The sequence below is a fragment of the Astatotilapia calliptera genome, chromosome 5 (assembly GCF_964374335.1).
Source record: "Astatotilapia calliptera chromosome 5, fAstCal68.1, whole genome shotgun sequence".
In the NCBI taxonomy this organism is placed as follows: Eukaryota; Metazoa; Chordata; class Actinopteri; order Cichliformes; family Cichlidae; genus Astatotilapia; species Astatotilapia calliptera.
Genome location: NC_137426.1, coordinates 28442402 through 28457665, shown reverse-complemented (window position 1 = coordinate 28457665; position 15264 = coordinate 28442402). Strand labels below are relative to the sequence as shown.

The window sequence follows — 15264 nt, the reverse complement described above, 5'->3', positions numbered from 1 at the left end:
TGGAGTGGCTTCCCTGATGGGAAGAGTACACAAAGTTTAGGTAACAGTGAGGACCACACCTTATGTCTTCTGTTTGTGTTCTTTATTTTTCAGACATCATAATAAGATTCGCAGTATTGATGGCAGGCGGACTGGGGAGCTGCTTTCTGTGGAAACCCTGGACCTGAGCAATAATGACATTACTGAGCTGCGAGGACAGTGCTTCCCTGCAGGCCTCCATATCCGAGATCTGTAAGTAGCATCTCAGAGGATTCCTGTGGCACGTCATGCACCAGCTATTTAATTAAAACAAAATTAAATAAATTAGTAAAGATAAATATGTTATTTATTATATGAGGAAACTTTAGTTCTGTAACTAATATTAAGTGATGTTAATGGACATGCACATGCAAAATAACATGTTTTCCAAATATAAGATTTCTAACAAACCTCACTGTGGCTTCCCTTTGTTCAGGTACCTCAGTAACAACAAGATCAATGTGTTGGAGCTCGGAGCTCTGGACCATTTGGGCGAAACCCTACAGGTTCTACGACTGAGCCGAAACCGCATCAGCCAGATCCCCGTGAAAGCCTTCCAGCTCCCGAGGCTCACCCAGCTGTGAGTGCCACTGGATTTGATCAGTTTTAACAATGTAGGCTAGTGTGCTGACAAGCTTGAGCTTTGATCTGTCAAAACAGTTCACCCTGCAAAAACATTACGCTGTTGTCATATCATATTTAGGCTGAAAACCGAGCGCCTTTCCCAATTGTAGTGTTTGGAAACTACACAGAGATGAGCCTTTTCCCTGAGAAGGAGCTTCTAGTGTCTGCTGATTGAGCTGTGTGTGTGTTTAACATTTAGAGTGCTGTTAGTGTGAGCTGTACCACTAGGGATGGATAAGACCTGACTAGGTAAACACCAGAGCCATATTATTGGTGATTTATTGCCTTCTTCCATATCCCCCAAAGTGGTTAGTTTAGTCCCCACACCATGCTCCTTTATCTTCGTCAAACTTCCCTCTAGCATAACGGTGAGGTAGACCCATTTGTAGCTCAACGCCTCCATTCTGGAGAGCAAAGGGACTCGCGTAATGGGAGTCTCTCTCCATTGTGGCTCCAGTAGTTTCCCCAGGTGCCTTTTGTTGGACATGGGGCCCCAGTGACACTGTATCACCACATGCTAGAGGTGATGCACATGAGACACAAAAGAAGCTTTGTGAATGTTTATCTTTGAAAAAGCTGAAGGCTTTTACAGCCTACACACACGCACACACACACACACACACACACACACACACACACGCACACAGCGGCTGTACAGATTCATTGTTACATCCACAGGCACCTCAGGCTTTTTATACAAAGAGAAAATGAGTAAAGTTTTTAATCATCTCACTCTGTCTTAATTCAAGGGGTAATAACACATGTAGTGTACAACCCTGGCCCCATACCACCACCAATGCTTGATAAATGCCTTTGCTGAATAAGGGCAAAACAAGGGGAAGATGTTTTTTCTGCTGCTTCTCTTTAAAATGGTCTTCTGTTTACAGTTATCTGTTTTGTCCTACCACCTTTCAGTGAGCTGAACAGGAACCGTATACGCCAAGTGGAGGGTCTAACCTTCCAGGGTTTATCCAGCCTGGAGGTGCTCAAACTACAAAGGAACAGCATCGGCAAACTGACTGATGGAGCCTTCTTTGACCTGGCTAAGATGAAAGTCCTGTACGTACTAAACATGACCTTTAATCATACCAAAGAGAATCATTTATTTAAAACTATTATCCGACTGGTTTTGTTTTACTTTCACAAGTTCTCCTGCACAGCAGAGGACAAATCCGAATAGTTGGAAAAAAAAAATCTAATTTAAAGAATTTGGGTGCTGCAGTTAGTTTGGAGCGAGCACTATCTGATTGGCTAATCCTATTTGCACTCATTTACTGCCATTACAGGAATACTCACTGACTAAAAAAGATCTTTTTGTACCCTTACTGGAACTTTCTCACAATTACACTTTTCCCCCCTCCACCCAGAACTTTTACATAATCACTTAAATTACACGCAAAATAACAGAGTAATGCTCACAAATTGCATTGTAATTTATGTCACAGTAATGTGGTGAAGTGTTGTGAGATCAACAGATTCTCACTGCAGTATCTCTGTGTCATGCAGGCACCTGGACTACAACAGCCTGACGGAGGTGAACAGTGGCTCGCTTTACGGACTGACTTCCCTGCAGCAGCTGTTCCTCAGTAACAACTCCATAGCACGCATCAATCCTGATGGGTGGAAGTTCTGCCAGAAGCTAAGGGAGCTGTAAGTACCAGCATTCAAATTAGCCCGAACGCACACTCTCTTGCCAGATGTACCGCTAAAACGTTTCACCGGAGAGTGGTTAAATATCCGAAAAACTCAGCTTGGTAACGACAAAAAGCGTATATATCAGTGCAGTTTGCATTTTTTAAAATAAAGGTTTAAATGCTAGCTCTTAAAGTTTCCACTAACACTAAATGTGGATTCTTAAAGCCTCGAGAGCCCAACTCTTTTGACCTGCCACCCATATCATCATCACCATCTCCCTTTCAGGGTTAAACGACATTTTGTTTTAACACTCAGTACGCTTACACTATTCTTAGGATTAAGCCTGTTTATCCCATAATTAGAGCTGGGCTCAACAGCACTCGAGCGCTTCGACATGAGTTTTTGTGCTCCGTGTGTAAACCTGCGGCAAACCGGCGTGTAAATCCTCCGCTGGATGTTGTGGTAATTACACTGAAGGATCACCTTCACTGCCTTTGTCTGCCGAGTTATTATCTGAGAGTCTTTCCTGCACTGTTGACACGACTGTCGTAATGCCGCTTTAAAGTGCTTCGCTCAGCTGAGGCGTTGCTAACTACGAGGTAGCCGGGGCTATCTGTGGCGCCTATGTTTGTTTATGTGTAACAGTCAGAATGGATAAAGTGGTAGATGGTGATCGCGCTAGTTTGCTCTGGGTATCTCAGCGCCGCTTCCTGTACGCTCCCAGCACACGTTTCTCCCAGCACCACACCTTTCCACCAGTTATATGATTTTATTATCTGCGTTTTGATGACCCTCACGGCTGATAGAAGTGAGTGACTCGTCTTTATGAGAAGCCTTGTTATTGCATTCCCGATTCGCCGGGCTGAACTGGTCATCAGGGAGAATCTCTGCACACATGACTAGTCAAGCAAACCTGAGACAGACAGAGAGGGCAATAAAATGCACAATACTGCCTTTGAGCACTGTTTGAAAGATACCGTTCTAAGATTTATTATCAGTGGTAATCAGGATTTGCCATAAAAACCACGAAAAGAGGAAACATTCTTAGAAGTCTCTTCAAGCTGTAGTTTCATTTCTTTTCTTTTTTTTCCTTTTCTTTTTAAGATTGCAAGTAAACCATCTCTCTGAATTCCTAAAACAGGGGAAATCCCTTGGAAACCCATGCAGTGTCGACACCCCATTAGTATGTTCCTCAGGCCTTTTAATAAAAAAGAAAAGATTTAGAGGCTGGATGTGAATATGAGCAACATTTTGAGGGTTCCAGGACACGAGTAGCAGTTTATTCCCCTGGGGTTTACCACACGCTTAAGTAGTCTTATAAACGGAGGTTGTAGACATGCTGAGTCCCAACCCAGAATTTCTTTTCTTTCCTGTCAGACGATGCGAAGCTCATTTAAGCTCTGACTTCTGCTAAATCCATTCTCCGTTAACATCATGCGGTGTGGAAAACCGTACAATGGAAAAACGCATCATAAACTGGCAAATGGTCATCGAATGGGCTTTGAAACTGAAGTATAATGATGTCGTGAGCGGTCTCAGTGGTCTGCCAACCTTCCAGACCTCACACAGAATATTTCTCTCTGTCTGTTCTGTTTTTTTCCCTCACTTTCTCTCTGTCTCTCCTCTTCTGTCTCTATTTCTTTCTCTCTCCAGGAATTTGTCTTACAACAACTTAACTCGTCTGGATGAAGGGAGTCTGGCAGTGCTCGGGGATCTCCACACCCTCCGTCTGGGCCACAACTCTATCAGCCACATCAACGAGGGAGCCTTCAGAGGCCTCAAGGCTTTACGCATCCTGTAAGTACACCAGCCCACCCCCAACCACCATTACCAAGCCCTAAACAGACCCCTAACTCACACATTATGCCCCTGCTGACCATAAGGTTAAGACGTGCCACTTGGGAGCAGTGAAAATTGAGATGCTTAATTTTGTTTTTTGCCTGGGTGACATTTGATAGTTAATCTCATGAAGTCCCAAGAGGGAGCTGTTGGCTTTCAGTGAGGGTTTACTGTCATTTGTATTCATGTCTTTTACAAGGTGTCTATTGTCATGGTTTCTGTAGCAACTTCTTACTTTTTTAGTGCCTTTTTTCACTTTGTTTCTTCAGTTTTGTCTGGGGCGTTTGTTTTGTCTCCAAACACCCAGCAATCTTGGATCTAAAAGGGTTCTGTGTCACTCGGCTCCCTTGAGATCCTTCCTGGCTTTTTTGAAGCCATGAATGAAGATAGAGGATTTTTTTTCCTTTCCCTGATCCACCATGTGTACAAAAAGCCCAAAGAAAGAAAAGGGGAGAACCACAGGGAGAAAGCCGGTGGATAAATCCAGCAGAAAGACTTGGGGGTCTTGGTCCCTAACCAAGGTCTTCTTGGCTGAGCTGTTCACAAGAGAGCCAGAGAGGAGAGTAATACCAGAGCTTGCTAGAAAGGCTCTCTGACAGCAGGGTCAGAAGCCAAGGCACATAAGGCTTCTCCCTCTGCTGGCACGCTGGATGCCAGATAACTAGCTACAGAGGGTGGAACAGGGAGCTTTCACTGCCATATCTCAGCCCTTCTCATGTTTTTCTTTCTTGTCTTTAATTAACCGCTTTGTTTCATTTGGCTGCACACTTTCAAAGCCCTCTTAATGCCCATTTCTTCCCCTCTGTTATTCTAAGTGTGTTCTGTCATCTCCTAACGATATCCCACAATACATATAATCTCTGTCTTAATTTTGGAATTTTTTCCTCCTCTCTTGTACTCCTTCTGCTCGGTGTCTTTGAGGCAGGCCTAATCTAATCAGCAGTGGGGAGGACGTGCATAGGCTGGGCCCTGAAAAGGAGCCGGGGGAGCTTTAATTGGGCCGGAGTGGCTGGTTGCGCTGGCATGGGGCTGGAGCCTGAAACGGGGTGTGAAAGCTCCAAACAAGCCAGCCTGCCCTCTAATTCGGCCACGGGGGTCGTTGGCTCATCGGGGCCCCCCTCTCCGTGCCCCCATCTCTCCCTCACTCTCTCTCTCTCGCTCGCTCCTCTACTCTGCAGCCCCCGCCGCTGCCCTTGCTTTAACAAGGCAATAGCCTTTAACATCCACCCAGCCAGAAAGAGTAGGAAATTGGCAGCTCCAGTCCAGTCAAACAGACACAGTCGTCAGCACAAAGTGAAAAGAACCAAAAGGGGATAAGAGATGCTTGGAAAGCAAATGGGAGGAGGAGTGGAGGTGGCTATTGTGGTGGGGGCGGAGGGGTGGGGCTGACCATTAACCCCGAAGGCCCTTTCTCAAGTTTGAGGAAAGTCTTTTTTTTTCTTTTTAATGGCTTGGAGAAGTTCTCAGACTCTGCCGCTTGTTCTTTTTGATCACCATGCAGCAGGGCGGAGCGGTGGCCCCTCTGCAGCTATGACTTCACTGAAAGAGGTAGCTCTCAAGCAGAAGCATTCAGCAAGTGTTCGGAAACCCCCAACTTTCGTTCACTCAATCTCTTCTGTCTTTGTCTGGCCATGACTAAGCTTGGCTGCTAACCCCGTCGGCACTCTTGGCTGCGCCGTACCTGCCAGCATCGGACTTGCAGTCCGAACTGTCTGGCTTCTGGCATTGTGTTCTTGCCAGTCCCTCTACGCCATCATGAATTATACATGTTTCCCTGCACTAGGGTTTGCCTCAACACACCAGCGCGCATGCACACGTTTTCACACGCACACTCCTTCTCCACCCCTCTAAGGAAAGAATATGCTTGGTTGGCAGAGCAGAGCGGGAGAGGGGCTCTTTAAGCCAGGTGCAGCGGGGGCGAAGGGGGTAACCCGTGACTTCCAAGAGCAGCTTCTGCCAGGGCTGTGAAGCGCTTCAGCGCTGCCAGGACCAATCCCTGTTCCTCTCCTCAACCGCCTTCCGCCGTTCTTATCCTCCTCTTTTCTCTCATTCTCCACAGGGAGCTGGACCATAACGACATCTCAGGCACAATAGAGGACACCAACGGGGCCTTCTCTGGATTGGACAGCCTCATCAAGCTGTGAGTGTCTCCCCTCCTTTTCATCCCTCAGCCGTGGCCTGCCACTGTCTCTCTGCTCTCTTCAGAAAACAAAAATAGAGAAAGCGAAGGGAGCCGCCTCCTTTTCTTGCATCCCAAAGCCACTCCAGTTTAAGTTTGTTTAGAACTTTGAGACACTATCACGACCCCACACTTTACTTTGAAAAAAACATGCTCACACTGAGCAACAATTTAAAGGTCCCCTCTTTATTTAGTTTATTAGTTTTTTTCTCCTCATCCTATAGAGGCCACTTTCTCTTCAGTTCATTCTAGCGTTCATCTTGTGATTTGATTGTAAGCTTTATGGGCAAACTGGGTTCTCTTTGCTGATAATGGCTGGAAAAATGAGTCATGTTTTTAATTACTCATTGGTGCTTTCAAACGGCTTGTATAAAGTTCAATATCAAAAGTTAGTAAGCTTAGAAATTACAGAGGCGTGAAGTTTCTGGCAATGAGCAGCAATCATCAACCCACAGGATGAAAAGATGATGTCCAGCCAAGATGGTTCCCAGTGTGAGCACCGCTGAAAGAAAGAATGAGAGAAAGAGGGGAGAGAAAGGGCTTTTCTTTGAGCTGGCAGGGGTTCGCTCCCCAATAGGCGAAGGACTATTTCTCCTCCATAGCCGCACTCCCTCTCATCCCCTCATTCCCAGTCTCTGTTGTTAAGAGCTGAGAGAGGGTGAAATTGAGGGCCGCATTCAGTCATCAAACATCAAACGCCTCATGAGCCCCGCCCTCTGACCGTGCCCCTTTTGTCACGCCGTTGTCGGAAGCTGCCTGATGCATCCCAACGCTGGCAAAGCGAGCCATGGGAAAAACAAGAGAGAGAATCTTACATCAAAGTGTCCATTACACACACAGAGTTCCCATTTTAAAACTGTTTTTAAAAAGCTGCGTGGGAATGCCGCCACATGGGATGGAAGTGGATCTTACTGTTCAAAAGATGATTTTTGGATTTGATTCAGTTACAAGTGCATGTGACAGCTTCATTGAATTCCTTTAAAAACAAAAAATTATACCGTTATCTGTGTGACAAGACTGCCATTTGTTTGTGTACATGTGGACGAGTTTGAACACTGGGCTCTTCTTTGTGAGCCAGCCAGCCATGTCTCCTCTTCCTGCGATCCAAAGGCTATGACGGGTATGAAGAGGTGGCAGTGGCGGGATGAAGGAAGGGGATTAAGACCCCAAATCAGAGCAGCTAGACTTTGGGCTTGACAGACACTGAAATGATTACACGTATGTCCTGTTCGCGGGGGGGCTTTTAGATTCTAATAAAGATAAAAGTGGTCTTTGAAGAGCAGCACAGAGCCCAGGTGCCCCCGCCCACCTCCACATCCCTGTTCCATCCCCTTTACCCTTCCTCTTGGCTAATCTCCACACAGTTCAGGTTTCCAATAACCCCCCCCCCCGTCAATCTTATCAGATTCAAACCGGCTAATTGTGCTTCTCTCTCTGTTTTGTTCTCTCTTCTCATCCCCTTTCCCCAAAATGTTCCCTCCTCCCTCTTCCTCTCCCCCCTTCTTCATATATTGACACCCCTCGTGTTTGGAAACGGCAGGACTCTGTTTGGAAACAAGATCAAATCCGTGGCCAAGAAGGCCTTCTCTGGCTTGGATACCCTGGAACACCTGTGAGTATCCCAGGAGAGAGAGCGGAAGAGGGGAAAGAGGGGGTGGAGTGTAAGGGGGTGTGGGTTTTGTAAAAGTAGTTGGCAGGGGGAGGCTGCTAGCGTCGTGGTGAAAGAGAATGATATCGGTGTGGGTAACACTAATCTGTTCACACTTGATGAAACAGTATTTAATATTTCAACAGGAACTTGGGGGAGAACGCTATTCGCTCCATCCAGCCCGACGCCTTCACTAAGATGAGGAACCTCAAAAGCCTGTGAGTTTAACACGGATCTTTCTGGTTCTGAGTGTGCTTACAGAACCTGCCTGCAGCAACTCACTCACAAATACAGAAAAGGGTACAGTGCACGTGACATATGCTTGTCTGTTCCCTCTCCTCCAGTCTCATTCAAAGCAACAGCTTGCTGTGTGACTGCCAGCTCCACTGGTTGCCCGACTGGTTGGTGGCACGTGGTTTGCAGGTCGGTATCAATGCCACCTGCGCCCACCCGGAAAGTCTGAAGGGAAAGAGCGTCTTTGAGGTTCCGCCCAGCAGCTTTGTGTGTGGTGAGTGTGTGTGTGTGTGTTCTCTGGTTACATGGCTGTGTCATTGCTTTGTGATGAGTAGGAGGCGTTCAAGGCACAGATGGGCCACATACATGGGCTCCGCTGTCCTGTTATTGACACATTTGCATGTATTTGGGTAGTGTTTTTGTTTAGTTCTGTGATAAACTCTCCAGCAACATGATGTCAGTTTTTATTTTCCCTTTTTACATTCAGACACCTGCTGAGCAACGCTTGTGATAATATCCTCACGCTTTTTAAACACACTTTATTTCACCCGCTGCCTTTTTTTAGACGACCTCCCCAAGCCTCAGATCACCGTACAGCCGGAAACCACAATGACAGTCCTCGGCAGTGACGTTCGTCTCACCTGTACAGCTGCCAGCAGCAGCTCCTCCCCCATGACCTTTGCCTGGCGCAAGGACCAGGAGCTCCTTCGTAACGCTGAGATGGAGAACTACGCCCACGTGCGTGCTCACCACCAGGCCGCGACACCAGATCTGCCGGGCGCAGGAGGAGGAGGCGTGATGGAGTACACTACGATTCTCCACCTGCGCCGCGTCACTTTTGCCCACGAGGGTCGTTACCAGTGCATCATCACCAACCACTTTGGCTCCACCTACTCGAGCAAGGCCAGACTCATCGTCAATGGTATGTTACGTCGTTAATAGCTTCTTTGGGTCACTTTTATTCATTTATTAAAACAGACGAATTGTTTCAGCTGTTTATATTATTCAACTGAATTTCAAAATTATAGGGCCCACAGTGAGTTTGTCTTTCGCTACAATAAAGTCCCCTTCCTCTCTCTCACTCTCTTGAGCGTCCTCTCCTCTAGGCTGATATTTGGAACAAATTGATTTAGCTGCATGTCATCGCTGACAGGCTTGATCTATTCTGCGCTCTGGCAGGGAACCAAATTCTGAATAAATACTGTCCAACTGCAGAAAAGCAGTGTGAAAAAGCCTCCATCAGACCTCTTAACCCTTGCTGTAGCCAAGTGCTCGCTCACAGCAGATCCTGTCAAACTGAATTTAGCATTTTGGCAGTTATTTACCTGGTTGTTGCTTTGGCTTACTCATGTATAAATAAAGGTTTCCTGCTTTTCTAACTGAAAGTTTCTTGATTTGAATGTCAGCAGCAGCTGGGAAAATGAATGAGCAGCTCTGTAATCCTTTACAACTGCTGTTGCAGTTCTACATCCTGCTCGGGTAGACTGCCTATATGTTTGTAAATGAGGAAATTACTCAAACTATGAAGTGGATTGTCAACCTTCCTACAATATATAAAGGTCATATTGTTTTGATCTGCTAATACTGAAGGAATTTTTCCATCCGTAGTTCTTCCATCCTTCATCAAGACTCCCAGGGACAGCACCATCCGAACTGGCCACACCGCCAGGCTGGAGTGTGCTGCAGAGGGTCACCCGGCACCTCAGATCGCCTGGCAGAAGGACGGCGGCACGGATTTCCCCGCCGCCCGCGACCGCCGGATGCACGTCATGCCCGACGACGACGTCTTCTTCATCACGGACGTCAAGCCGGTGGACATGGGCGTGTACAGCTGCACTGCCAAAAACACAGCTGGCACCGTCTCTGCTAACGCCACCCTCACCGTACTGGGTAAGAGCTGGGTTTGGTCAGTCCGAAGCAGAATGAGAATCTTTATATTTTGCTTTCTCGCCAGCTGTGGCCTTGCTGCAGGTCAGGGGTCAGAGGTCACAGTTAGGGGTCAAAGGAGGGGATCGAGGGGGATCACAGAGGGGAGTTTGTTAGGCATTTACACCACACACACACACACACACACACACACACACACACACACACACACACACACACACACACACACACACACTCTGTGAGGGACAGTCATGGCTGCTTCACTGCAGGCCTCAGTGCTCCCAGTTTATTGGCTGTTTTACACTGTTAAACAGAACAGAGCTTCTCTCTTATAACCATCTCAGCACATAGATCATCATTGTCCTTTGTCTTTGAACTGAGCAAAACAACCCACTGTTGTATACAGATGGGATATATTTTTACTTATACATTTTTAATTGACCTTTTAAATTAATCTGTAACATACCCACAAACATTTAAAACACTGCTTTAGCATAACATTTGCATGTTGTCAAGTTTTAATCTACAAAGCACTACAAAATACTGAAACAAGATACCGTAGAACCACTCTGAATTTCTAATGTTTGAGTTTAAGTGACGGAGAAGGAGGGGTAGTGTGTAGTCAAGGGGCCCCTAACTGAAAGAAAGTGGTGGGGGAAGAAAAATGGGAGCCAAAGAAGAACTGCAGCGGTGGAGTGTGAGTGCGCATATGTAGGGGGAGGAGGTAGTTAAAAGGGATTTAGAGAAAATAAGAGGGAGGGCAGAAAGAGAAACAGGGAGAAGGAGGACGAAAATATTGATAGACGAGAACACAACTGAAGTGGGTTAAGTGAGATGTCTTAATCTGTGTACATCCCACTGTGAAGGGAAGTGCTCACTCTGAGAGGAGAGGCCACCCTTAACACGCACACCATCGCTCAGTCCAGTGTGCTTCATTCACTGAAATGTGAAGCTGGCAAGGAAACAGACAGGTCCTCTGAAGAGGATCCTGCCCCAGAGGAAATGTTTGTGCTCCAATCAAAAAGCTTTTAAGTTTCAGGAAACTTCGGACTTTATCAGCATTGTGTTTGAGTAATAAATATCAGTCTTAGAAGACGGATAGGCTTTCAGTGGCTGGACATGTCCGTTTGTGCTCAGGCTGTCCAGCTGAATCACCACAATCCGGTAGTCTGTCATCAATACAGTGAACAGAAAGGTGCTAAAGAAAACCGTAGAACCACCAAAACCGTAGTTCTAGAAATCCTTGGGCTCTTTTTATGAGGAAACTCATCACCCCACTTTTCCACAGAAACGCCCCACCTGGCTCAGGACCTGGAGGACCGCAGCATTACTGTCGGGGAGACGGTGGCGCTGCAGTGCAAAGCTCTCGGCAGCCCGCCCCCGCGCATCACCTGGCTGCACAACGACCAACCGCTGCGCCCCTCCGACAGACACCACTTCACGCCGGGAAACCAGCTGCTTGTCATCGGCTCCGCCTTGCTGAAGGACGCCGGGCGCTACACCTGCCTCATGTCCAACACTCTGGGCACAGAGCGCGCCCACAGCCAGCTGGTGGTGACTGAGCGCAGGAACGCTTGCGCCACGCCGACAGGCCCGAGCACCGTTACTATAGGGATCATCGTCATCGCTGTGGTTACGAGTATTGTGGTGACATCGCTGGTGTGGGTGTGTATCATCTATCAGACGAGGAAGAAGAGCGAGGAGTGCAGCGTGACCAACACAGGTGAGCTCAGAATGACTTCTTTTTGCTTTTTTAATTTGTAAGTTAAAAACACATTTAATCTAAAAATGAAGAAACCACTAAAACTTCATGCAGCCCACAGTTCTGGCTCTGATGTCTGCCTCTTTTCTCTCTCCCAGATGAGACGATCGTTCACCCAGATGTATCCAGCTACCTCTCCTCCCAGGGGACTCTGTCCGAGCGGCAGGACATGTGCATCCGTGTGGAGACCGGCGGTGGCCCTCAGCCCAACGGACACGTTGTAGACACCACAGGTACCGCTAAAGTTCGCTCTCTGCTTCCAAATGTTTGCGCTCTCCCCGGCAGTTTCTCCCACGTCCCCTGGTGGGTTACGTAATGATGAGACGAGCGCTGCTGTAAAGCTGTAAAGACCTGCTCAGTGTCAAAAATAATCACAGGAGACGCCCTCAGCACAATTTTGACATGCATTTGTTGACTTTCTGCCTCCAAATCATTTATTTGTTTCCCCGTGGCTGCCCGCAGGTTTCGACAGCACAGTGCTGTGCACAGATTGTATGGAGAATGGCAACAGCTACTCCAAAGATCCCAACTACCTGGCACACGGGTTTGGTCCTGCTGCAGGCATGGAGTACCAACAGCAGCTTATTCCACCACCCTACTCTTACTGTTACCCCGGGGAGCAGCACGACACTGGGTCACACACAACCCCACTCTGCAATGGGACCCCCAGCAGGATCCGAAAGAACTCTGAAGGATCAGTGTTTCCAAAAAACCATAATACAACACTGAACCAACACGATAGAAAAGGTACGGTGATTAGTGTAGTGAGTTTAACTGTACTTATCCAGCCTTATCCCATAAATCCACTACTCTTCTTAAAGCTCCACACTGCCCTGATGGAATAACAGTTTTATCAGGTGATGCCATGAGAAGCTATCAGCCATTCTGGAGTCTTCTTTCTGCAAGTGCCTTTGAATGTGATCTTTGATGGATTGTCTCCTACCAGCATCTGACACTGTATCATAGTTACATGCCCAGAGCCCCTCAGGATATGTATCTCCCTCCTGATGATGCACGCCCAGGCCTGTTCTGGGCTTCAGCTCCTTTAGTTATATAGCAGTGGTATTGGCCTTTGAATACCAATTCTCACCTCCACACAGCTCTACACACACATTCCACTGACTCGCTTTCTTCCAAAGCCGAGCACATATTTGTCTTTGTGCGTGCCACGTCACTGACCCCGCCTGTTCCTTCTCTGTTTCAGCAGTGAGCAAAGCGGGACAGACCAAGACATCGCAGGAAGACTCCTTCCACAAGCCGGTGAAGCTGGCCAGCGTGACGAGCCACGGACACATCGACACGGACTGCGAGCCTGAGCTCAGGCAGACTCTGCTGTCCAATGGACACGCCCTCAGAGCCTCTCAGAATGAGAGCGCCTCTCTAAGGAGAGCCAGTGACTAGCAGCCCCAAAAATGTGGACCGATATATACAATAATTTTTTTTCTTGCACTGGGAAATAACCTGCTACCTCATATCGAGGCAAACGGTCCCGAGCCTCCTGCATCTGAACTGACGGAGGAGGGGGGATGGGCATCCGGAGTTTGAAGGCGGAGCTTGTGTGGGGGGCGTCCCATCTGAGCGTATCAGCTGTACATAGTTAAAAACCTTCCTTTGGGAGGTGGCCGCTAAAAAAAATAAAAATAAAAATTTTAGCTGCAAAAAAGAGGAAAAAAAAAAGAAGAAAAAAATGTGACTTGCATTTGAAGCATGTAAATGTGGGGAATCTTGTACAATATGTATGTGCAGGGGGACTAAAAAGAGAAATATGCCTTTTGGACTTTTTTTTTGACTGTACATAAGAGTTTTCTTATATATTATATAACTTTTACAAAAAAGAGTGTTTAAATATATGTGCATGGCAAAGAAAGGAGTGATGGTATTTTTATTTTTCTTACAACAAGAAAAAAAAAACAGCCTTTTTTCAGCTTTTACCAACATTCAGCTGCAGTGCCTTATTGCATGATCAAAGAAAACTCAAGTTGTAATAGCATATATCCAGAGACTGTTTCTGTGAGAGATCCTGGTACACTTTTTATCGCAAACAAAACACTTGATCGCACTTGAATGTTTTACCTTTTTTTTTTTTTTTTTTTTTGCCAGCTATGGCCTTACGGAAACAGCTCGCACCACCGTTTTTGTATGAAGGAAGAGCTCGGATGCTGATTATTTAGGTACGTTAGATGTTGGTGCGAGTGGTGGGATATCAGTTAAAGCACTTTTTTCTTCACTTCACAAACATGCAGACTGTGTGTACACGATCCACCGGCAGGAATGCAGTAGCCTCCTCTCTGAGGAGACGTTCCGCATATCTCGACGCACTAAAGTCAACAGTACATACTGTACCCTTAAGGCTCTTCCACCTGTTTCACAACACTACACGTTTACTGCAAAGCCGCTCTCATCGGGTTGGGATGAATGCTTCACGTGTTTTAAAGAGGACTTATTATGCTTTTTGGTATTTCCTTTTCATATGCAGATGTACGTGGAAACTGTTACAGTGTTGGATGCTCGTATTAAACATAGCCAAAGTTTTCACATAACGAGATCAGTGCATGTAGAAGTAATCCCTGTGAGCCCAAAGCTCAGGCTTCAGACTGCTCGGTTTTCACCCACCTGCTGTTCAGACACTCTGTTTGCCAGAGGATGATTTGAGGGGGCTGCACTTAGGCCCAGTGTACAAACCTAAATAATTGTTTTGAACTGTGAATCGTGCAAAGCTGCTCAAGTCAATGCCAATAATTTTTTACAAAATTAGATCAATCGATCTAGAGAGAGAGAGAGATCTGCAATAAGCATAATAGGTCCTCTTTAAGTTCGATTTTTTTTTTTATTTGTCCCAGAAAGTGACTTTGGTACAATTCTGCAACCACATGTGGCTGCTAACAGCTAACAGCTGTTGCTTGGAAGCTGCAAAAGCCAGTAATAATCTCTCAGTGCAACTGCGTGACACCTGTCATGAGTTACGGCCCACATTCGTAACCGAAGCTGCAATTTTTGGATGTTTAATTGGCCGGCTGCCCAACTGTTTTTTTTCTCTTCTTTTTAATAATAAAATCTGAATGCTATGGAATTAGCAAAAGATGCATTGTGATGTTGTGTCATTCAGTTACTGCTGTAATATGGGTCGACATCCGGGGGGGAAGCTGGGGTACGGGGTGGTGCATTTGGGAGCAAAAGATGGCCAGTACTCCACCTGAATCACTGCAGTTCAGTAATAACGATTCATGCCTGAGGTGGATAAAGGTGCAGCTCACTCCTGTGAACAGTTAGGGAGGCTTGTGAAAAGTGCCGTAACCAAACTTTGGGGGGTGAACCGTCACAGTCCCTGAATGCTTTGGTACCATTCAACATGAATACACCAGTGGCCTTATCAAGGTAAGCTGGAGGACATGCTCCTCTGGTTACACCTGATAGCACTTACTGAGGTGATTTTTACCA

The 15264-nt window shown here is 46.6% G+C and overlaps 1 protein-coding gene across 2 annotated transcripts in view; it reads left to right on the top strand.

The window, feature by feature from the left end:
- lrig1 (leucine-rich repeats and immunoglobulin-like domains 1) overlaps window positions 1-14909 on the top strand; it is a 35284-nt gene extending 20375 nt beyond the window's left edge. The window contains exons 4-18 of one of the 2 annotated variants that reach the window (XM_026168666.2): window positions 94-231; window positions 455-598; window positions 1558-1701; window positions 2149-2292; window positions 3931-4074; window positions 6176-6256; window positions 7836-7907; window positions 8090-8161; window positions 8288-8451; window positions 8743-9099; window positions 9786-10067; window positions 11353-11787; window positions 11925-12059; window positions 12289-12573; window positions 13034-14909. In XM_026168666.2, the coding sequence (XP_026024451.1) occupies window positions 94-231; window positions 455-598; window positions 1558-1701; window positions 2149-2292; window positions 3931-4074; window positions 6176-6256; window positions 7836-7907; window positions 8090-8161; window positions 8288-8451; window positions 8743-9099; window positions 9786-10067; window positions 11353-11787; window positions 11925-12059; window positions 12289-12573; window positions 13034-13227 (2791 nt within the window). In that variant the 3' untranslated portion in view covers window positions 13228-14909. Of the gene's footprint in view, window positions 1-93; window positions 232-454; window positions 599-1557; window positions 1702-2148; window positions 2293-3930; window positions 4075-6175; window positions 6257-7835; window positions 7908-8089; window positions 8162-8287; window positions 8452-8742; window positions 9100-9785; window positions 10068-11352; window positions 11788-11924; window positions 12060-12288; window positions 12574-13030 lie in introns of both variants that reach the window. The other variant, XM_026168665.2, reaches the window with a different exon arrangement.
- Window positions 14910-15264: the final 355 nt, after the last annotated feature.